This window comes from Somniosus microcephalus, chromosome 4 (genome assembly GCF_052327205.1).
Source record: "Somniosus microcephalus isolate GS21.2 chromosome 4, FLI_Smic_1.0, whole genome shotgun sequence".
Lineage (NCBI taxonomy): Eukaryota > Metazoa > Chordata > Chondrichthyes > Squaliformes > Somniosidae > Somniosus > Somniosus microcephalus.
The window spans coordinates 211,091,716-211,116,382 of record NC_140990.1 but is presented as its reverse complement, the minus strand read 5'-3'; the positions used below and the strand labels follow the sequence as shown (position 1 = coordinate 211,116,382).

At 49.8% G+C, this 24,667-nt stretch overlaps 1 protein-coding gene across 1 annotated transcript in view; it reads left to right on the top strand.

Moving 5' to 3' along the window:
• Positions 1-24,667, top strand: part of LOC147120195 (SPATS2-like protein) — a 390,413-nt gene that overhangs the window by 277,279 nt on the left and 88,467 nt on the right. Inside the window, exon 8 of the mRNA XM_085985783.1 lies at positions 732-790. Coding sequence (XP_085841909.1) covers positions 732-790 — 59 coding nt within the window. The remainder of the gene's footprint in view (positions 1-731; positions 791-24,667) is intronic.

Here is a 24,667-nt window from a genome sequence, read left to right as displayed (position 1 = left end):
ATATCTTAAACGTTCAAATGATCTGTATTTCACTTATTGAAGAATGCCCTCTTCACTGACTGTGGCCATTTTGGACACTATCTGTTTCACTTTGGTACTGATCAGCAGAGAGCAGAGTGCTGTCGTCGAAAGAGTTCCCACTATGTCAGCTATTATTGTTTTTCCCAATAAAGAAATATAATCCTACGCAGTAATGGATGAAAAGGTGTGTGGTTATGGTGGCATGAAAGCAGGGCTCTTGTGGAGATTATTTTTAATAGGTTACAACTACAACTTTATTGAAACATTCTGTTGTTTAGTTTAGAAATTAAATGAAAATAATGAGCAAAGCTCGCTATTTACTTTCAGCACTGGCTACATAAAACATTTTAGGCAGACATAGTTTACACATCCAGATGTATACTCAGCACATTCTCTCAGGCAGGCTGGACAGGCTGAAGCAACCCCTACCGCATACGTCTGCACAACTTCACCTTCAAAAGCCAAGGTTGCATTCAGATACTAGCTTTGCTTCTGATGAAAATTCATTGACAAAAATGAGCAAGCATTGCCTCCTCAGAAGTAAGGGGAAGAAACTGTCTTCTATTTTAGAAATCAGACTTTTCATATTTGGAAATCTCTGAACAGCCTGTTGAAAAAAACACTGTCTGTTTCGATTCTGTGAAGAGTAGCACTCATACTATAAAGGCAATTTGCAGACAGCTCTAATATCCTTCTCTTTAACATTCCAGCATCATGGATCGGGAGGTCGCATTGATGACAGAAATGGATAAAGTCAAAAAGGAAGCCAGTAAGTAATAGACAGAGGTTCCTTTATCACAGCTGGTTGAATGAAGCCTGTAAAACCTGTTTTAAGATCCTGTTTTCCCTGTGCCAGTTCTATCATCAGATGTTCAACTCTTTGAGCATTCATAAAAAAGACTTGCATTTATATAGCGCCTTTCACAACCTCAGGATGTCCCAAAGCGCTTTACAGCCAATGAAGTACTATTGAAGCATCATCACTGTTGTAATGTAAGAAATAAGCAGCATCACTACTCAAATGCGAACGTTGCCCGTTGAGATTTGACATCAGCAGTATGTCCTTGACCGGTTCAGTATTCAAGTGTTCTGAGCGGTAACTGAATTATTCCAATAGCAGGTTGCACTATCTGTGGCAGCATCACCCTGTGCATGAAACCTTTCCTATTCATGTTGGTGAGGTTTTTATCCTAATTTTTCAATTCCTATCGAGCATTAATATGTTTGGCCAGTCTTGCGGTTGGGGAGGCCTCTGGATTACTAGTCCAGTAACATAAGCACTGTGCTACCATTCCTCTCCCAAAAACTGGCCACGCCCCCAGGTCAAAATTGCGAGATTCCACATATTGTGGTGGTTCGGGAAGGCTCATTTTCTTAGGCTCACAGGCACTAGTAGGCACATTTTAAACGTTTTTTCATATCAAAAATATTTAATTTACTAAGAAGCTGACTAGTGTACACCAGTGAAACTATTAAATGGCTCAATATAGTATTTTAAAGTAATTTTCAGTCTAACATCAGTGGTGGGAAAACTACTAGAGACCATTGTCAAGGACAAAATTAATTCTCACTTGGAGAAGCATGGGTTAATAAGGGACAGCCAGCACAGATTTGTTAAAGGCAAATCGTGTCTGACTAACCCGATTGAGTTTTTCGATGAAGTAACAGAGAGGATTGATGGAGGTAGTGCAGCAGATGTTGTATATATGATATAGATTTTCAAAAGACATTTGATAAAGTACCTCACAACAGACTTATTCGGAAAATAGAAGCACTTGGTATTAAAGGGATGGTGGTAACTTGGGTATGAAATTGACTAAGAGATAGGAGGCAGAGAGTAATGGTGAACGGATGTTTTTCTGACTAGAGAGAAGTATGCAGTGGGGTCCCCCAGGACCATTGCTTTTCTTGTTATATATAAATGCCCTGGACTTTGGTATAGGGGGTCCAATTTCAAAGTTTGCGGATGATACAAAACTTGGCAACGTAGTAAATAGTGAGCATGATAGTAGCAGACTTCAGGAGGACAGACTGGTGAAATGGACAGATACATGGCAGATGCAATTTAATGTGAATAAGTGTGAAGTGATGCACTATGGGAGAAACAACATGAAGCGGCAGTATAATCTAAATTCTAAATGGTACTATTTTGAGTGGGATGCAAGAACAGAGGGATCTGGGTTGCATAGTCACAAATCTTGAGAAGGCGGTTAAGAAAGCATATGGGATATTTGGCTTGTAAATAGAGGCATTGAGTACAAAAACAAGGAAGTCATGCTAAACCTTTACAAATCTCTGGTTAGATGTCAGCTGGTGTATTGTGTACAATTCTGGGCACCACACTTTAGGAAGGATGTCAAGGCCCTGGAGCGAGTACAGAGGAGGTTTGCCAAAAAAATTTTGACAGATGAATTGTCATCGTTTGACAGCTCTGTGAAGCTGTCAAACACTGACAGTCTCTGTTGTTTGATGAGTTCTTGTATTCAAGACTCTTCAAACCTCTTTTGTGAGCAGAAATTAGATGGCTGTTACATCAGAGAATGCAGCAGCCATCTGTCATCTCTGCCGGTGAGATGTGAGACTCTCCGCACCCCAACTGTTGAAGCCTGCAGGAAGAAACAAAGGTAAGTAAAGATTTTCTATCACTTTTTACTCACCTCACACACTTACCTCTCCACACTTGCACCCATCACTTACTCCACAGCGCACGTTTGGACCCCTCCGACCCCCGCAGATCTACTTCTCGCCTCGGTGACCCTGGCGGGGTTTCCCGACGTCTGGAAGCCCGCACCTCTGCTGGAAAAATGTGGATAATCCTCTTAACTGCCTGTTAACTACCTGTGGCTGTAATCCCCTTCCCGCCTCCAGGAGACAGGACCCGGCACGGGTCGGCTATCCACCTCCTGGGAAGATGGCACGGAGGTGGGTTGGGGGCGGGATGGGTACCCGCCCCCAGATTCTGCCATTTTCCTGGCAGTCCCGCCTCCAAACCCACCTCCCCAGGGCTGGCAAGATCGCACCCAAAGAGTCTGCAAAGGGATATAGATTGGTTAAGTGAGTGGGCTAAAATTTGACAGATGGAGTATAATGTGGGAAAATGTGAGGTTATCCACTTTGATAGGAAGAATAGAAAAGCAAAATATTATTTAAATGGAGAGACTACAGAATGTTGCGGTATAGAGGGATCTGGGTGTCCTCGTACATGAAACACAAAAAGTTAGCATGCAAGTATAGCAAGTAACTAGGAAGGCAAATGGCATGTTGGCCTTTATTGCAAAGGGGATGGAGTATAAAAGTAGGTAAGTATTACTACAGCTGTACAGGCGGTTGGTGAGACCACACCTTGAGTACTGCGTACAGTTTTGGTCTCCTTATTTAAAAAAGGATATACTTGCATTGGAGGCAGTTCAGAGAAGGTTCACGAGGTTGATTGCTGGGATGAAGGGGTTGTCATTTGAGGAAAGGTTGAGCAGGTTGAGCCTATACTCATTGGAGTTTAGAAGAATGAGAGGTGATCTAATTGAAACATAAAAGATTATGAGGGGGCTTGACAGGGTAAAAGCTGAGAAGGTGTTTCCCCTCGTGGGAAAATCTAGAACTAGGGGGCATAGTTTCAGAATAAGGGGTCGCCCATTTAAGACAGAGATGAGGAGGAATTTCTTTTCCCAGAGGGTCCTGAATTCTTGGAATTCTCTACCCCAGAGAGCTGTGGAGACTGAGTCATTGAACATATTCAAGGCTGAGATAGACAGATTTTTGAACTACAGGGGAGTCAAGGGTTATGAGGAACAGGCAGAAAAGTGGAGTTCAGGCCAAGATCAGATCAGCCATGATCTTATTGAATGGCGGAGCAGGCTCGAGGGGCCAAACAGCCTACTCCTGCTCCTATTTCTTATGTTATGTTCCATTATACTGTGGCGGAGACCACATAGGGACAATAACACAATTCACAATGTATAGCCAATGTTGTTATATGTACCTAAACACAATTCACTATGTATAGCCAATGTTGTTATATGTACGTACTGGGTTGGGTTATCAGGGCAGGGTCCCTTTAAGAGCGTCGGTAGCGTGATGACGTCATAGCCGTGCAATGAGGCTGAGACCCTCTGTCCTCATGGAGAGTGAATAAAGTAACACGCGTTTTGCCTTTGCTGCAACAAAAGTCTCAGAGCCTGTTGATTTCTAGCGACTCCAACATTGGTGACCCCGCTGCTCTTTTGGACGATTCCAAAGACCTCTTCCGAAATGGCGACGAACGACGTTTCCATCAAATTACCCGAGTTTTGGGAACGACAGGCTGCCGCTTGGTTCGCCCAGGCCGAGGCTCAATTTGCACTCCGGGACATCACCGCAGACGACACGAGGTACTATTACATCGTCTCTGCTCTCGGCAGCTCCACCGCGGCCAGAGTCATGAGCCTGCTCGAGAACCCCCCGGAGATCAACAAATTCGAAACGCTGAAAACACACCTCTTAGAAATTTTTGGACTCACCGAAGCCGAGTGTGCACGCCGGCTTCTCTCTCTACCCGGGCTTGGCGACTCCAAGCCCTCAGAGCTGATGGACCACATGCTGGCCCTCCTGGGCACACACAGGCCGTGCTTCCTCTTCAAGGAACTGTTCCTTCAACAGCTGCCAGGTCAGGTACGGTCGGCTTTAGCCAACTCTTCCAGTACCGATTTCCGCGACCTGGCCAAGGAGGCCGACAAATTTTTCTCTGCCGGGCAACAGTACTGTGTGGCCACACGGAGCCCTGCCCCCACTGATACAGCCCAACGGCGGCAGCTCCCAAGCCTCTGCTTCTACCACGCACAGTTCGGCCCCAAAGCCAGGAAGTGCCGGCCCCCGTGCAGTTTTCCCGCGTCGAAACAAACGAAAGACCACTCGTCAGCTGCTATGGCTGTCGGCCGTTCAGGCAGTTTGTTATTTATTATGGACACCGACTCCGGACGTCGTTTTCTTTGCTACACAGGTGCCCAGGTGAGCGTCCTGCCCGCGTCAACCACAGACATGCAAGGGGGGACCACGGCCCCGTCCTCGAAGCCGCCAATGGCAGTTCCATCCGCACCTTCGGGAAACGGAGCGTGGTGCTTTGTTTTGGCGGGCAGCGGTTCACCTGGGACTTTGTCACGGCAAAAGTGTCCACCCCCCTTCTCGGCGGGGACTTCCTCTGCGCCAATGGCCTTTTGGTGGACGTCAAGAACCGACGTCTCATCAACGCTGAGACTTTCAGCTCGCTCCCGTGTTCCCTCAGCGGGTCCAACACGACGAAGTTGTCCAGCGCACTCTCGGCCTCCGACGAGATTTCCCGCCTCCTCGCCGAGTTCCCGGACCTCACGAAGCCCATGTTCTCGTCCGCCGCCACCAAACACGGGGTAGAACACCACATCTCGACCACCGGTCCAGCCGTCTACGCCCGCACTCGGCGCCTCGACCCGGGGAAACTCGACATTGCTAAAGCCGAGTTCGACACCATGGAGCGCCTCGGCATCACCCGCCGGTCGAACAGTCCGTGGGCCTCGTCCCTCCACATCGCTCCGAAACCAGGCGGCGATTACCGGCGCCTCAACGACGCTACGACCCCCGACCGCTACCCGATTCCACACATCCAGGACTTTTCCGCCCGCCTGGCCGGGAAAGTGGTATTCTCGAAAGTGGACCTCGTCCGGGGTTACCACCAGGTCCCTGTCCGGCCGCAGGACATCCCGAAAACCGCGGTGATCACCCCGTTCGGGCTGTTCGAATTCCTTCGCATGCCATTCGGCCTCAAAAACGCCGCCCAGGCTTTTCAACGCCTAATGGACACCGTGTTACAGGACCTGACATTCCTGTTCGTATACCTGGACGACATCCTCATCGCCAGCGCCTCCAGGACGGAGCATGTGTCGCACCTGCGGACTCTCTTCCATCGCCTCAGCCAGCACAGCCTAATCGTCAACCCGGCCACGTGTCAGTTCGGGCTGTCCTCGATCGACTTTCTCGGGCACCGCATCACGAAGGACGGGGCGGTGCCACTGCCATCGAAAGTGGAGGCCGTGATGGACTTCCCGCGACCCCTCACCGTGAAGGCCCTGCAGGAGTTTTTGGGCATGGTGAACTTTTACCATCGCTTCGTCCCCCAAGCAGCCCAGCTTATGCGGCCCCTTTACGAGGCCCTCAAAGGCAAGCCTGACAAGCTCGCCGTCGACTGGTCCGAGTAGATGGCAAATTCTTTCACGGACATGAAAAGGGCCCTGGCTAACGCAACCATGCTGGCGCATCCGTTACCTGATGCGCCGATCGCTCTCACCACCGACGCCTCGGACTATGCGGTCGGTGCCGTCCACAAACAGTGGGTCAATGGCACCTGGCAGCCGCTCGCCTTCTTCAGCCGGCAGCTCCGCCCCAACGAGTGGAAGTACAGCGCCTTCGATTGCGAGCTTCTCGGCCTCTACCTCGCCGTCCGACACTTCCGTTTCCTACTGGAGGCTCGCCCGTTCACCGTGTTCGTGGACCACAAACCGTTGACCTTCGCCATGGCGAAAGCTTCCGAGCCGTGGTCGGCCCGTCAGCAACGCCAGCTGGCCTTCATCTCAGAGTTTACAACGGACATCCAGCATGTGGCTGGGAAAGACAACCCCGTCGCCGACTGTCTCTCCTGAGCCGTCGCCAGCGCCGTACACCTCGGCATCGACTACACCCGCATGGCGGCCAACCAGACCTCTGACCCGGACGTCCAGGCCTACAGAACGGCGGTCACGGGCCTTCAACTAGCAGACGTCGCGTTCGACGATGCCGGCACCACACTCCTGTGCGACGTCTCCGTTGGGCAGCCACGTCCCGGCGTGTCTGACGGGTGGAGACGGCAAGTTTTATACGCCGTCCGTAATCTTTCCCACCCGGGCAGGAAGCCGTCACAGAAGCTGGTGGCGGCTAAGTTCGTCTGACACGGGCTCAGGAAAGACGTTCACGACTGGGCCAGCACCTGCGTGGTATACCAATGCTCAAAAGTGCATCGCCATACTAAGGCCCCGTTGGCGCATTTCGCGGTGCCCGAGAGGCGGTTCGACCATGTTAACGTGGACCTAGTGGGGCCCCTGCCGCCCTCCCGCGGGTTCACCCACCTTCTCACAATGGTCAACAGAACCACCCGATGGCCGGAAGCCGTCCCGCTGTCTTCAACGGCGTCCGCCGATGTGGCTCGGGCGTTCATCAGCACTTGGATCGCCCGGTTCGGCACCCCATCTGACATTTCCTCCGACCGGGGGCCCCAGTTCACGTCGGAGCTCTGGAACGCTGTCGCCCGAGGCCTCGGGTTGAGACTCCACCGCACCACAGCATACCACCCTCAGGCTAACGGACTGTGCAAACGGTTTCATCGCTCCATGAAAGCCGCGCTCCGGGCCAGCCTCCGAGACAACAGTTGGATCGACAGACTCCCGTGGGTCATGCTGGGACTCAGGACCGCCCCCAAGGAGGACCTCCAGTCCTCATCCGCCGAGCTCGTCTACGGACAGCCGCTTCTGGTTCCTGGGGATTTCGTCCCCAACACAATAGAACCTTGGTCCGCAGCCTGTCAGCGGTCTGACCTTCTGGACAATGCCAAGGTTTTCGTGCCGGTGCCCACGTCGCAGCACGGCCTCCCGCTGTCCCACGTTCCACTCGACCTTCGTGCGGCGGAGTACGTTTTCGTCCACTACGACGCCCACTGGTGCCCTCTTCAGCCACCCTACGATGGACCATTCCGCGTCCTGGAAACCGGGGACAAGACCTTCGTAGTGGATGTCGGCGGTAAACCGGACTGCATTTCCGTGGACCGTCTTAAGCCGGCCCACCTGGATCTGGACCAACCCGTTGAGTTGGCACAGCCCCCGAGGCGGGGCCGACCTCTGGTTTCTGCACCCTCAGTCCACCACCGAGCGCCCGAGGTTCCTCCGACGAACCCCCCGGTCCCCGCCCCGGAATTGAGGAGCCGTTCCGACCGTGTGATCCGGCCCCCCTAACAGCTGACATTGCCAGTGCTAGTGAATTCTGGGGGGACGTATGTGGCGGAGGCCACATAGGGACAATAACACAATTCACAATGTATAGCCAATGTTGTTATATGTACGTACTGGGTTGGGTTATCGGGGCAGGGTCCCTTTAAGAGCGTCGGTAGCGTGATGACGTCATGCGTCGGAAGCGTGATGACATCATAGCCCTGCAACAAGGCTGAGGACCTCAGTCCTCATGGAGAGTGAAGAAAGTAACACGCGTTTTGCCTTTGCTGCAACAAAAGTCTCAGAGCCTGTTGATTTCTAGCGACTCCAACAATACTACCTGATTACGCCAGTTCATGGAAGATTTTACGTTTCTAATTATGCAAATGAATTTTAGCGGAAACTTGAAACCTAACCAGTGCAATTGGGACGCATTTTCCCGATTGCCCCCAAATTATAAACTCTACCCTGTGTCTTTTATGGAGATATTTCAGGTATAAGTTCGTCGGCGCCCAAACCAGGAAGCCCGAGGCTGGCCGAACATTGGGCCTCAGGCCTCATTACTATTCACTGGGCCTTAGGCCTCATTACTATTCACTGGGCGAGCTGCTGACAACTCTCATGCCTCCACAGGTAGCGCGCCCATTTGAGACAAGCATCCTGATGGTAAGTCCTGGGAGGGGGCGTGTGGAGCAGTAATGGGGGATGTGATCCATATACCGTGGTGACAGGGAGCACGTCTGCTCCTCCTGGCTCTGCAGCCATGATTATTCTGTAGTTAAAAAAAACACTTACCTTTTGATGGTGGTCGCCTTGCGATCACTTAATTATCTGGAGTGAAGCAGGACAGGCTCCTGCTCCATTCTCTGATAGCGAGGGGTCTAAACCAGGCACTAGGCCCTATCAGGAACACCTGAAAAATCACCTGACTGAATATCAGATCGGATGTCTTTCCCGGTGTCTTTTGGGAGCAGCACGTTGGACCATAAAATTGGCCCTTGCTGGGCCGTAAAACGGGTGCAAGTATGTCCAATTCCTACCCCTTTATGTTTTGTGTGTGCATTTGGAAGCTATACATAATGTGGCACATCAGAAATTTTAAGAGAGAGGGGCGACTGTATCACCATGATGTTAAACTATGGAAAATGGATTTACTGAGACATTTTGTACCTCAGCACTTTTACACTCATTGGTTTGTCAAGTGTCTTAAAGAGTTGCTTATTTAGAGCAGATGAATCCCTCATTCATTAGTTTTGCTTTCTTAAACAAATGGACAAATAAGCATTCCAGCTGCTTGATTAGATGCTGCTGCAGAAACACACTGGCGCCATCATGCTGTGTCCTTAGTTGACCTGACTCAGTTTTTACAGTTCTCTGGCACCACTGTCCACATTTTTCTCTGCCTTCCAAGTCTTCTGGCACTAAACTACATTTTCCTTAAATAGATTTTGCACGAACCAGAGGTTCAATCTCCTCTGTTTGAATGCACAAATTAGTTGTGTTTTTAAAAAAAATCATCTTTTTAACAGTTCAAATGTACATAAAGGCCTTGAAATTGGACAAGGCCTGAAAACTGCCGCGGGGATTGTGATACACAATCAACCCGCGCCATTCCTTCCGATGCAACAGCACGCAAACTTCGTGCTGCCTGCTAATTTAAATAATAGTAGCGTGCAGCCCAATGCTGAACGCGCTGCTGAGTAGCCGCACGCCTCAGCTGGGGGCCCAAGTTCTTGTGAGGATAGCACCACTTAAAGCTAGCCTGCACTATTTAAAGGCAGCCTGCACCTCTTAAAGGGAGGTGCATTCTGGCTGCAGCACATGCTGGAAGTGGCTGGGGAACAGAATCTGAGCAGGAAAAACACTAAGTAATGGCACAACAGGGCAGAGAGTGTGCTCCAAGGTCCTGTGACGCAGCACTGGACGCCTTAGTACAGGAGGAAGACAGGAGGAAAGAGGCCCTGTATTCACAGGGGGCCAGGAGGCCATCCAGAGAAACTCTGAGAAGGCAATGGGAGCAGATAGCCGTCGGAGTCAATGCCAGTAGTGTAGCCCTGAGGACCTGAATGCAGTGTTACAAGAAGTTTAATGACCACAATCGTGTGTTCAAGGTCAGTGAATTCATCTTCAAATGCCATATTCTTACAACTGAACCACTAGGCTCAGACACTGCTCAATTCACCACCGCAGCTTCACTCACCTACCAACAATCTCTATCAATCACGACTCATACCTCACATTCATAGCTTCACCTCACCCTTGCACACTTAGCACTGCTGCAAGCCTCACACCCACATCTCACAGTTTTCACACACTGCCAGCTATTCAACCATGACAGGGACATCACCCAAACACATTGCACCACACTCACTGACACACTTCCCTCTCTCTTGCAGGACAAGGTGGCTCATAACTGGAGGCAGCAGGGGCTACCTGCTGGGAGACGGGCATTCCTGCATGACCATACCCTTATGGAGGAGACAGTGCTGGAGATTATTGGAGCGGCCATTGCTCAGCCTGTGGCCAACGGTGGGGCTGAAACAATCCAAGGTGACGGTATCCTCATACCTAATCCTCCTTCTCACATCCCACTTCCCCCTCATCCCACAACCTCTTCTGATTTACAAGCTGCAGATGGTGTAAACATGCACCTCTTGCTTTCCCCCCATCCCCTCACCGCAACCCTACCCTTGTGCCTTTCTCCTTTCAGATACCCAAGAACTGCAACCTGGCCAGACAGTGGTGGAGGAGCAGGAACTGGAAGAGGAAGAAGGCAGTGATGCTGAAGACACGCCACCGTCACTCGAATTCACACTCGCAGCCACCAGCTCAGATACAGACAGTGCATGCAAATTAGATAGGATAAAGGCGGGATCTGCACTTGGTGAGTCACGGAGCATGAGTGGCCTGCACCCAGGGCAGGGAAAAAGGGTAGCACAGGTGCCAGCTCGCCGGAGGGCGAGGTCACCCATGAATTCTGCTGCAGAGGACTCCGATGAGGACTTCGATGGGGCGGTCTTCAGAAGAATGCTGATGGATATGCACAATGAAATGTTTGGTGCATTGGCAGGCCTGCCAGAAAGCCTGAGTGCAATGTCAAGGAGCATGGAGGAGTCCAGCACCAACCTTGGACAGAGCTTTGCGCAGAGCTTGGAGACCATCCTTTCCAGCACGGAAGTGGTGGACAACTCCATTAGCGCACTTGTGGACCCAACCATGATGAAGCATCTGATGGCCAATGTCTCAGCTTCCATTGCAGCACAAGCAGAAGCCACCTAATGTCTGAGTGCTGCAGTGGAAGCTCAGACTGAAGTCTTGCAAGGTCAGCTTGATGCCACGCAAGCTCAGACTGCTGTCATCATGACTGTGGTTACTAGTGTGGAAAGGGGCTTGCAGGGTGTCACTGCAGTCCAGCAATCTGTCCTCCAACAGATTACTAGGATTACTGAGGTGCCGCCCTGGGGGAGTGGCAGTGGCTCCATGGAGCATGAACCTGCTGTCCTCTCTCAGGATGACAGCATTCATCCTCCCACCACTGCCACTCGGCTAGCGCCCTTATCGTTCCTGTCGGCCAGCCAGCCCAGACTGCTGCCGCCCATGCCGAGGTAGTGCAATATACAGCTGGGCCTTCTAGGCCCAGAGCTACTCGAGGTTACCCTCCAAAGCCATCTGCAGTCTCCCCAACTGAAAGTCAGCAGCCTTCCACCAGCCATGCTGCAGCCACTGGGATAGCACTGCATATGAGCACTAATACAGGCAAAGGCACACAGCAGACAGGCACTAAGGGAATGCGCAAGGGTGATTAGTTGACTTTGGTACGTAGTATTGGATGGTTTGATTTATAAATTTGGTTTGGAATGTTTATTTTGTGGTGGCTTTTATTGTAGCATTGTGACCAAGAGGACACTGTGATGGTCAGTAATAGAGGGATGGTAAGGTGTCGAACTGTTGGTGAATGGGGAATTGGGGTTGCGTTCACTCGTACTGCAGTTGAATGAGCCAATCACAGACAGCCCGGCCAGAAAGGGGCTGTCTTGGTTGCCTCCTCCCTTCCTCCTCCATCTCTTCCTCCTCCTCCTCAACTCTTCATTGTGGCAAAGGCTGTGCCATCATGATGGCGAGGTTGTGGAGCATGCAGCAGACAATACCGAATCTTGAGACGCGCTCTGGTGAGTACTGCAGGGCTCCTCCAGAGTGGTCCAGGCAATGGAAGCGTTGGTTAAGCACGCCAATGGTCTGCTTTATCAGATTCCATGTGGCAGAATGGCTTTCGTTATATGCATGCTGCCCACGTGTGCTTGGATTGCGCACCGAAGTCATGAGCCAGGTGGTCAGCGGATAGCCCTTGTTGCCCAGTAGCCACTTTTTGGCTTGTCATTGTGGCTCAAATGCAGATGGTACAGCGGACTGCCGCAGAATGAAGGCATCATGACTGCTACCAGGATACTGAGCATTGACCTGCATGATGCGCTGAGTATGGTCACACACCAGCTGGACACTGACGGTGTGGAATGCCTTTTGGTTGTGATACGCCTCCGAATTCACACTTGGTGCCCACAAAGCAACGTGTGTGCAGTCAATGGCACCCTGCACCATGGGGATGCCTGCCATCCTGACGAAGCTGCATGCTCGCTTCGCCTGCTTCCCTCTGGCAAGACCGAATGAAATGTATTCACTCCTCTTTGCATACAGAGCCTCAATGACCTCCCTTATGCAACAGTGCACTGCAAACTGGGAGATGTTGGAAATATTGCCTGCTCCAGCCTGGAAGGCGCCCGATGCATAAGAATTCCTGGGCATGCTCACATTCACAGCCACTGGCAATGCCATCATCGCCCTTCTCTGAGGCTACAGTTCTGCCTGCAACAGGTGGCAGATTTCAGTGAGCACCTCCTTAGAATCATCGAAATTTATAGCACCGAAGGAGGCCATTTGACCCAACGTGTCTGTGCCAGCCTAATCCCACTTTCCAGCTCTTGGTCCGTAGCCCTGTAGGTTATGGCATTCAAGTGCATATCCAAGTACTTTTTAAATGTGATGAGCGTTTCTGCCTCTACCACCCTTTCGGGCAGTGAGTTCCAGACCCCCACCACCCTCTGGGTGAAAAACATTCTCCTTAACTCCCCTCTAATCCTTCTACCAATTACTTTCAATCGATGCCCCCTGGTATTGTCTCCTCTGCTAAGGTAAATAGGTCCTTCCTATCCACTTTGTCTAGGCCCCTCATAACTTTATACACCTCAATCAAGTCTCCCCTCATCCTCCTCTGTTCCAAAGAAAACAACCCCAGCCTATCCCATCTTTCCTCATAGCTAAAATTCTCTAGTACTGGCAACATCCTCGTAAATCTCCTCTGTGCCCTCTCTAGTGCAATCACATCCTTCCTGTAATGTGGTGACCAGAACTGTACACAGTGGCCTAACTAGTGTTTTATACAGTTCAAGCATAACCTCCCTGCTCTTATATTCTAAACCTCAGCTAATAAAGGAAAGTATCCCGTATGCCTTCTTAACCACCTTATCTACCTGCCCTGCTACCTTCAGGGATCTGTGGGCGTGCACTCCAAGGTCCCTCTGTTCCTCTACACTTCTCAGTATCCTACCATTTATTGTGTATTCCCTTGCCTTGTTAGCCCTCCCCAAACACATTACCTCACACTTCTCCTGATTGAATTCCATTTTCCACTTTTCTGCCCACCTGACCAGTCCATTGATATCTTCCAGCAGTCTACAGGCTTTCTTCCTCATTATCAACCACATTGCTAATTTTTGTATCATCTGCAATCATGCCTCCTACATTGAAGTCTAAATCATTGATGTATACCACAAAAACCAAGAGATCTAGTACTGAGCCCTGTGGCACCCCACTGGAAATCCTTGCTGAAATCCATGTAGACTACATCAAATGCACTTCCGTCATCAACCCTCCTTGTTAACTCCTCAGAAAATTCAATCAAGTTAGTCAGACATGACCTTCCCTTAACATATCCATGCTGACTGTCCTTGATTAATCTGCGCCTTTCAAAATGACGATTTATCCTGTCCCTCAGAATTTTTTCCAACAATTTGCGCACCACCGAGGTTAGGCTGACTGGCCTGTAATTACTCGGCCTATCCCTTTCTCCCTATATTAAGGTGCCACATAAAAGGTTGCTACATATGATAAGGGCTCATGGGTTGGGGTAATATATTAGCATGGATTCAGGATTGGTTAATGGACAGAAAACAGAGAGTAGGGATAAATGTGTCGTTTTCCAGTTGGCAGGCTGTAACGAGTGGGGTGCTACAAGGATCAGTGCTTGGGCCTCCGCTATTTACAATCGATATTAATGAATTAGATGAAGGGACCGAGTGTAATGTATCCAAGTTGCTGATGATACAAAGCTAGGTGGGAAAGTAAGCTGTGAGGAGGACACAAAAAGCCATCAAAGGGATATAGACAGTTTAAGTTAGTGTGTAATAAGATGGCAGATGGAGTATAATGTGGGGAAATGTGAGGTTATTCAATTTGGTAGGAAGAATAGAAAAACAGAATCTTTTTTAAATGGTGAGAAACTATTAAATGTTGGTGTTCAGAGAGATTTAGGTGTCCTCGTACAGGAAACACAGAGCGTTAGCATGCAGGTATAGCAAGTAATTAGAAAGGCAAATGGCCTTTATTGCAAGGGGGGGTTGGAGTATAAGAGTAAGGAAGTCTTACTACAATTGTACAGGGCCTTGGTGAGACCACACCTGGAGTACTGTGCACAGTTTTGGTCTCCTTATCTGAGGAAGGACATACATGCCTTAAAGGCAGTGCAATGAAGGTTCACTAGATTGATCCCTGGGATGAGAGGGTTGTCCTATGAGGAGAGATTGAGTAGATTGGGCCTATAAGAAATAATGTAAGAAAGAAAGAAACAAAGAAGTACTTTTTTGAAGTGTAGTCACTGTTGTAATGTAGGAAACGTGGCAGCCAATCTGCGCACAGCAAGAGCCCACAAACAGCAATGTGATAATGACCAGATAATCTGTTTTTAGTGATTTTGGTTGAGGGATAAATATTGGCCAGGTCACCGGGGATAACTCCCCTGCTCTTCTTCGAAATATTGCTACAGGATCTTTTACGTCCACCTGAGTGAGCAGACGGGGCCTCGGTTTAACATCTCATCCGAAAGACGGCACCTCCAACGGTGCAGCACTCCCTCAGTACTGCACTGGGTGTCAGCCTAGATTTTTGTGCTCAAGTCCCTGGAGTGGGACTCGAACCCACAACTCAATGTTTTGACAGTTCCCCATGTGTTGATTTTCTGGCACACAGTGGAAAGAAGGATGATTCAATTCGGGGAGGGGAAAGTGTGCATAAGCTATGATTCTCCTGTCCATTTTCAACTGGTTTCCCCAAGAGGGAATTATAAGGTAAGGAGATAGGTGGCAGGCAAATGTAAAATTAATAGTTCATTTGCATCCTTCCACCTTTTGGCTGTCTTGCTGGTGGAAACCTCAAAAGAATGCTCCATTCTATCTAAATCCAATACAATGCAAATAGCACAGATTAACTGAAACAGAAATGTATAAAGAAGTAGAAATAATAAATGGAGAAAAGGGGATTAGAAGAATGAGAGGTGATCTCATTGAAACATATAAGATTCTGAGGGGGATTGACAGGGTAGATGCTGAGAGGTTGCTTTCCCTGGCAGGAGAGTCTAGAACTGGGGGGCATATTCTCAGGATAAGGAGTCAGCTATTTAAGACAGAGATGAGGAGGAATTTCTTCACTCAGAGGGTTGTGAATCTTTGGAATTCTCTATCCCAAAGGGCTGTGGAAACCGAGTGGTTAAGTATATTTAAGGCTGAGATAAATAGATTTTTGGACTCTAAGGGAATCAAGGGAAATGGGGATCGAGCGGGAAAGTGGAGTCGAGGTTGAAGATCAGCCATGATCTTATTGAATGGCGGAGCAGGCTCAAGGGGCCTACTCCTGCTCCTAATTCTTATGTTATTATGTTAATACTTATCCCTCAACCAACATCACTAAAACATCTGGTCATTATCACATTGCTGTTTGTGGGACCTTGCTGTGCGCAAATTGGCTGCCGCGTTTCCCACAATACAACAGTGACTCCACTTCAAAAGTACTCCATTGGCTGTAAAGCGCTTTGAGACGTTCGGTGGTCATGAAAGGCATTCTATAAATACAAGTCTTTCTTTTCTTATAACATGAATGCAGTTGATGATCTCTTTAAATAGCACGGATGGGGGCTCCTTCCTGCTGCTGAATGCATGATCAGCCTTGCGTATTTAAGAGAGGGCGCTAGCTGGAACGTTGAGATTGAAAATGGCAGTGCTGGCATCAAATCAGCATTACACGCTGATTGATGTCACGATCTGCGTACTCTGCATACTTCTGGCACACGCTCCGAGTGCCCGTGCTACCCAAAATGGTGTCCGGTGTGCCCAATACCAGAAGTGTGCGGCACAGAGTGGATGCCATTTTGGACCTAAAACAGCACCCATAGCGCCAAAAAAACAAGTGTTTAGTGGCCAAAGTGTTACATTCTGTTATATAGCAAGGTGTTGCATAAAAGCAGATTAGGTAACTCAAATCCACTTCTCAGGTCTACTCGAGATCAGCATCATATTTCATTATAACGTATCACATTCAAATCTCCCTTTGTCCTACCGTTAGGTAGGCATTGTGCCCTCTGAAGTCATGATCGTTTTTGAAAGACGCTGTACTTACGGGAAATGTGGAGACTCAGATCATGCTTAGCAGCAGGATCACACTTACACTTTGTTCATTCAGTCAAAGGAATGTGCTTCATCCTCTAACTCTCTAGAAGACCATTAATCCTGGAGACAGCTCCGGGAAAATGTATTCAGGTGCAGCTAGTTATTTAAACTGCAGCTCTATGAGTAGACTCTAACAGAACACACAAAGTCAAGCACAACTGTTCTATTGTGCCAACTGTATCAAGGCATGTTTAAACGTGTGTTTAATCAAAATAACTTTCAATGTCAGATTGCTTTGAGCTTTTTGAGTTTACCTCCACCTTTGATGTCCTTGTCCCCAGCAAAACCTTCTCGGTCTCCCATACTGGACCTTCTCCCTGGCATAGCCCCCATCTGCACTTTCTCAAGTCCAAGGCACACAGATATCCATCCATCACTAGATCCGATTCAAACATGCCATGCTTTATTGGACCTTACTCTCCACGGCTAAAACCATCCCACTATTTTAGGATCATCCTGGAGGGCATAAATAAGCCCGGGCTCCTTTCTTTACCAACAATTGCTTTCTTAAACCCCTCTGCCCTGCCCACTCCACCCCCACCTCTTATAAAAACAAGTTTTTTGTCACCAAGGTAGAGACCATTCATTCAGTTGCCTCTGACGGCGACAGGGAGAGGAGGCATCAAGCAGGCGGATGCCAGCTCCAGGGGCATTACTTAAAGGGATCATAAGTAAGCTGTCATGTTATTGCTGTTTCATTGCTTCCTTGTCAGTTTCACATTGTGCAACAGTCTAATTCAGTCATTTAAAGGTTGTTTAGTATCAGGAGTGTTGTGGCTACTAACAATTAGTTACATTTATTCTCACAACATATCAAAGTGCTACACTTGGTTACATTAATGGGGGCTGTACTGGCAGTCGACCTCGCCCTCCAGGATCTATGGCAGAGGGAACGGAGGCAGCAAGAAAGATTGGAACATGTGCCCAGAGGGAGGAGAAGGGCCATGAGGGCTCTCAACAGGAGGCCTTACCCTCCGAGGGTACTCTGAGAGCACTTCTCCTACCTCCAATTAAGAAAGGAGGTGGCCACAGAACTCTTCCACCTCCTGAAACCAGACATCGAGTCTCAGATCAGGGTGACCACGACTCTCTCAGTGGCAGTCAAGGTCACCGTCGGCCTCAATTTCTTCGCCAATGGATCCTTCTAGTCTGTAACAGGAGATATAGCAAACATCTCGCAGTTTGCCGTCCATCACTGCATCGCGGAGGTCATAGAGGCTCTCTACAGTAGGAGAAGGGACTACATTTCCTTCCCCATCACCAGAGAGAAGCAGGATGAACATGCATGTGGCTTTGCCAGGATAGCGGAATTCCCCATGGTGCAGGGCACCATTGACTGCACCCACGTAGCTTTGCGGGCAGTGCATAACAATCCTGAGGTCCTCCGTATCCGCAAAGGCTACAACTCACTTAATGTGCAGTTAGTGTGCGACCACAGACAGCGAATCCTCAATGTGAATGCCCGCTATCCTGGCAGCAGCCACAATGCCTTCATCCTACGCTAGACCAGTGTGCCAGCACTCTTCCAGCAACCACATCAAGTTCACGGCTGGCTGGTTGGAGACAAGGGCTATCCGCTCTCCACCTGGCTCATGACTCCTCTCTGCAACTCCAACACTCCTGCCCAGCACTCATATAATGAGAGCCAAGCTGCCACCAGGAACATCATCGAGCAGAACATTGGGGTACTCAAGCAATGGTTCCGCTGCCTTGACTGCTCAGGAGGAGCCCTCCAGTGCTCGGCTGAGCGGGTGTCCCATTTCGTCGTGGTCTGCTGCATGCTCCACAACTTGGCCATCATGAGAGCCCAGCTATTGCCACCAGGAATTGCGGGACCACCTCAGGAGGAGGAAGAGGGAGCGGGAGAGGAGGATGAGGAGGAAGAAGAAGACAAGGAAGTGGAGGAGGAGGAGGAGGAACGGGAGCGAGGGAGGAGGCAGCCACTCAATCAGCGATCCGGAAGTACGTGACCGCCTCATCAGACTGTGGTTCGAATGAATTAAACCCCAGATCCCCGTTGCTCACCACATCCCCATCATTCCATCCCTGTCACAGGCCATATCACAGCGCAAAGCTGAAATGAGACACACCATAAAATAAGGCAAACTGAATTGATAAATTTATCAATAATCAGTGAACACATATTTACAGCAACATTATTACCTATTCACCCTTGTACAATCCCTTAGTACCTGTCATTACTGTGCCTTTGCCTACTCTAGTGCTCCTATGAAGTGTTGGCCCAGTGACTGTAGCACGGTGGGTGGAAGGCTGCTGAGTGTCTGTGCGGGAGACTTCAGAGAGCCTTGCAGGGCGGCCTCAAACAGCTCTGGGCCTGGAAGGCCCTGCTGTAGACTACATCACCTCAGCATGGCTGGCTGGATGACAGGCAGCGACAAAGACAATGGCGGAGTGCCAGTGATGGGAGCAGGAATGCTGTCATCCTGAGAGAGGACAGCAGGTTCCTGCTCCACTGACCCACTGCCACTCCTCCGGGGCAGCACCTCAGCATCCCTAGCAATCTGTCGGAGCACAGATTGCTGGCCTGCTGTGACACTGTGAAAGCCCCGGTCGACGGTGGTAGACCCAGCCACGGTGGCAGCAGTCAGAGCTTGCGTTGCATCAAGCTGAGACTGCATGACTGCTGTCTGAGATTGAATGTCACCAATCATAGACTGCATTAGAGCACTAAGACATTGCGTCGTTTCCACCTGTTCTGCAATGGAAGCTGCCAGATCGGCCATCGCACACGGCATCAGGTCTGGGTCACCACGGTCTCTCTGGGAGTCTACCATCCTTTGCAGACTGGAAATGATGGGCTACATAGTGTGCACAGAGCTCTGTGCAATGTTTTTTAAATTTGTTTCTGGGATGTGAGCGTCGCTGGCAATGCCAGCATTTATTGCCTATCCCTAATTGCCCTTGAGAAGGTGGTGGGGATCTGCCTTCTTGAACCGCTGCAGGCCGTGTGGTGAAGGTACTCCCACAGTGCTGTTAGGGAGGGAGTTCTAGGATTTTGACCCAGCGACGATGAAGGATCGGCGATAAACTTCTAAGTCAGGATGGTGCGTGACTTGGAGGGGAACTTGGATGTGGTGGTGTTCCCATGCTCCTGGTGCCCTGTCCTTCTAGGTGGAAGAGGTCACGGGTTTGGGAGGTACAGTCGAAGAAGCCTTGGTGAGTTGCTGCAGTGCATCTTGTAGATGGTACACACTGCAGCCACGTTACGCCGGTGGTGGAGGGAGTGAATGTTTAAGGTGCCAATCAAAGGAAAGGAACGACTGAAGATGTTACCGTCCTCCAGATAGTACTTTTAATAATTTGAACTAGACTGTAACCGTCTGGATATTATGAGGGTCCGGAATACCCCCCAGAATTCTGCAACTCCTTACAAAAGAGTGTACAGAATTGTGGGTTCGCAAGTTTATACAGAATTACTCTTTGAGACAATTCTAAAAATATATAGTTTTATTTAAGAGCCGACATTCAGTTAACATCTGTTGAATCAGTCACAACATTAACAATTCAAAATACAATTAGCTTACATTTCTTATTTCTCAGAGATCCTTATTCTCAAATCTTTACTTCGTTACATCTCTTATTTCTTACTTATTTCTAAATCCAGAACATCCACCAAAATCAATCACTTTGACTTCCCGAGACTCATAGTTAAAGACTTACAGAGATGTCTCTGAAGAGTTGAGAAACGCTTTGCCCGTTCAGCGAGTTCTGCCTTTCTGTTGAAAAGGTCTATGTTTTATACTCTTTTGGCAGTGGTTTCTTCTTTGATATTCTCTGCTGATGTCAGCTAATTGTCTTTATTGATACCTCTGTTTGAATGCTTTCTATCTTACTATCAATTCAACTATTGCATGCATAATTATTTCTCTACCTTTAGGTGTTCCAAAAACCATCATAAAAACAATGACAGCTATGGTTTCTGTTTAATGCCATTCTTATCGAAGATTCTTCATTCAATTCTTAATATTGGCTTTACTGGTTTTTAGCAGACATTGTGACTCTGTGCTGCTCCAAGTTCAATACAAACACAATGCAATTGCTTGGTGTCTCTATTGAAGTCATATCTTCAAAGTGTCCTTGTTGGTATCATATTTACTATATCTATATTAAAGACACTTTGACCAGAGTGTTTCCTGCATTTCTAGCTATCTCAATGGGTTGCATATTTAATCTTATGGTTCCTGTCTCCCAAGTTTAACATAAAACTATTTGACCAGCAGGTGTTTCTTTTATTTGATGTCATGTTTTCAAAGGCACTTGCCTCTTTTAATGTTTCTATTTCTATTTCACATGTTAGCTCTTAACACTTTAAACTGGGTCTTCTCATTGTGTTCGTTGCAAACCATAGACCTTTCGGAAGCACCAATGGTTTGCTTCAATCTTTCATTGTTTTAGTATATTTAACGAATTCCCATTTCAAAGCTTGTTTATAACTTTGTTATCAACTGATCTTTATCTCAGGAGCCTGTGTTCTGTTTGCAGCCTGTGTCTCCGAGGCTTTCCAGACTTTTAAACCCAGTATATCATGTATTAATAATATCAGAATTCTGTTCATGGTATCGTGTATTTCTCTGAATCATGGCTATTCCTTCAAAATCGGCCCAAGCCTGAACGTAGTCCAGGTCTTGTTCCGTGCAGGCATGGTCTGCTTCATTATCTGAGGAGTTGTGAATGGCACTGAACACTGTGCAGTCATCTGCAAACATCCCCATTTCTGGCCTTATGTTGGAGGGAAGGTCATTGATGAAGCAGCTGAAGATGGTTGGGCCTAGGACACTGCCCTGAGGAACTCCTGCAACGATGTCATAGGGCTGTGATGATTGACCTTCAATCACCACAACCATCTTCCTTTGTGCTAGGTGTGGTAAACCACTGTTATACCTGTCTGTATGTGTATGTGTATTCCACTAGGTACAGGTCTGGACATGCCTCGGCTGACTCCTCCCACTATTCCAGGTATATAAGTTACTACCTCCCAGTCCCTTAGTATTCTGGACGGGTCGACCACTCGAGACTAGACCTTCATTCTTTAGTTAATAAAAGCCTGGTTGTTACTCGCTTAACCTCAGTCTTTTGAGTAATTGATGGCGCATCAATTTTATTAACTAAATTTTTTATAATGGAGAAGATCCTCACACCAGCATGCCTGGACCTGGACAGTCGGGAAGCGGACGCTTCCACCAAGTTTGCTCACTGGCTCATGTGCTTCGAGGCATTCCTGACTGCCTCCACTGCGGTCGTAACGGATGCGAACAAACTGTCTGTCCTGATCTCCAAGGTGAACCACCGAGTGTACTCAGTCATCCGGGACGCGACCTCGTACACAGCCGCCCTCCAGCTCTTCAAGACCCAGTACACGCGCCCTGTGAACGAAGTTTACGCCAGGCACCTCCTGGGGAGTCGCAAGCAACAACCTGGGGAATCGACTGAGGAATACCTCCAAGCACTGTCCGTGCTTGGCCGGGCCTGTGGGTGTAAGGCGGTAACGCCCACTAAGTACATGGAGGAACTGATCCGGGATGCCTTCGTAGCGGGCCACAGGTCCAACTACACCCGACAGCGACTGCTGGAGCAGAGTGACCTCACCCTCGACAAAGCCTCCGAAATCGCACTAACGCTGGACGCAGCCTACCGGGGCATGGATGCCTACTCCTCTGCACCATGGACGCCGCGGGGAACGACAACCTGGGACACGGTAGGACAGCCCCATAGCACCGTGCCACCCCAGCCACAGCCCAACAATGGCCCAACCACCGCAGCAGTGTCCCAAAGTCAGACAGCAGTATCCCAAGGCCAGAAATGCTACTTCTGTGGCCAGGCCAAACACCCCAGAGCGCGCTGCCTGGCGAAGAATGCGACCTGCTCGGGCTGCGGGAAAAAGGGACACTACGCTAGCGTCTGCAAGGCCAAAGCCACCTCGAACGCCAGCAGCGCCGCGTGTGGGCCGTGCGAGCCGCCATCTTGGGCCCCCAACAGCGCCGCGTGTGGGCTGTGCGGGTCGCCATCTTGGGCCTCCCCAGCCATGTGTGGACCACCGCAGCAGCAGCCATCTTGGACGACTCCAGCCACATGGGAATCATGGACGCCGCCATCTTGGACACCAGCCGGGACGCAGCAGGCCGCCAACCCCCCCCCCATCTGATACCCGCAGCGACACACCGACCCCTACGCTGGCCTCTGTTACGCTGGACCAAACGAGACCGCACCAACTAGCTCGGTCCAAAATGGACGTTAAGGTAAACGGCCATGCAATAAACTGCCTTTTTGACTCCGGGAGCACAGAGAGTTTCAACCACCCCGACACGGTGCGGCGTTGCTCTCTCCCAGTCCTGCCTGCGCACCAGCGGATTTCTATGGCCGCTGAGTCCCAGTCAGCGGACATTGGCGGCTACTGCGTGGTGACACTAGTAGTAGACGGGACTGTGTTCAATAATTTTAAACTCCTGGTCCTGCCCCAACTTTGCGCTGCCGTTCTACTGGGGTTGGATTTCCAGTGCCACCTCAAAAGCAAGCGTTACGATGGCGTACGGTGGCCCCCTCCCCCCACTCACAGTCCGCAGCCAGCAGCCTCCAAATTGCCCGCCACGCACCAGATGCAACCTCTCCACACTCAGAGTCCCACCCCCCCCACTGTTTGCTAACCTCACCCCCGACTGTAAGCCCATCGCCACAAAGAGCAGGCGATACAGCGCCGGGGACAGGGTTTTCATCAAAACCGAAGTGGAGCGGCTCCTGAAGGAGGGGATTATTGAGGGCAGCTCCAGCCCCTGGCGAGCCCAGGTTGTGGTCGTTAAGACCGGCGAGAAACAGCGCCTGGTCATCGACTACAGCCAAACAATAAACCGCTACACCCTGCTGGACGCCTACCCACTCCCCCGCATAGCTGACATGGTCAACCAGATCGCGCAGCACCGCGTCTTTTCGACCATTGACCTGAAATCAGCGTACCACCAGCTCCCCATCCGCCCCGAAGACTGCCAGTATACTGCTTTTGAGGCAAACGGCCGCCTCCATCACTTCCTTAGGGTTCCCTTTGGCGTTACCAACGGGGTCTCCGTCTTCCAAAGGGAGATGGACTGGATGGTCGATCAAAACGCGCTGCAGGCCACCTTCCCTTACCTAGACAATGTGACCATCTGCGGCCATGACTTGCAGGACCATGACGCAAACCTCGAGAAATTCCTCCGCACCGCCCAACTCCTGAACCTGACATATAACAAGGAGAAGTGCATATTCCGCACAGACCGCCTCGCCATCCTTAGCTGTGTTGTGGAACACGGGGTCATCGGTCCCGACCCGGACCGGATGCGTCCCCTTATGGAACTCCCACTGCTCCACTGCCTAAAAGCTCTGAAGAGGTGCCTAGGGTTTTTTTCCTACTATGCCCAATGGGTCCCCTACTATGCAGACAAAGCCCGTCCGCTGATCAAATCCACCTCTTTTCCCCTGATGGCAGAGGCCCGCTCGGCCTTCCACCGTATCAAGGAGGACATTGCCAAAGCCACCATGCACGCAATGGACGAATCCATCCCCTTCCAGGTGGAAAGCGATGCGTCCGACTTCGCTCTGGCCGCCACCCTTAATCAGGCGGGGAGACCTGTGGCATTCTTCTCATGAACCCTCCAGGGCCCGGAGACCAGACACTCCGCGGTCGAGAAGGAGGCCCAGGCTATTGTGGAGGCTGTGCGTCATTGGAGGCACTACCTGGCCAGAAAACGATTTACCCTGCTCACTGACCAGCGTTCAGTTGCTTTTATGTTCAACAACAAGCAGAGGGGCAAAATCAAAAATGACAAGATCTTGAGGTGGAGAATCGAACTTTCCACCTACAATTACGAGATCTTGTACCGGCCTGGGAAGCTCAATGAACTTCATCAAGGCCCGCAACCTGCC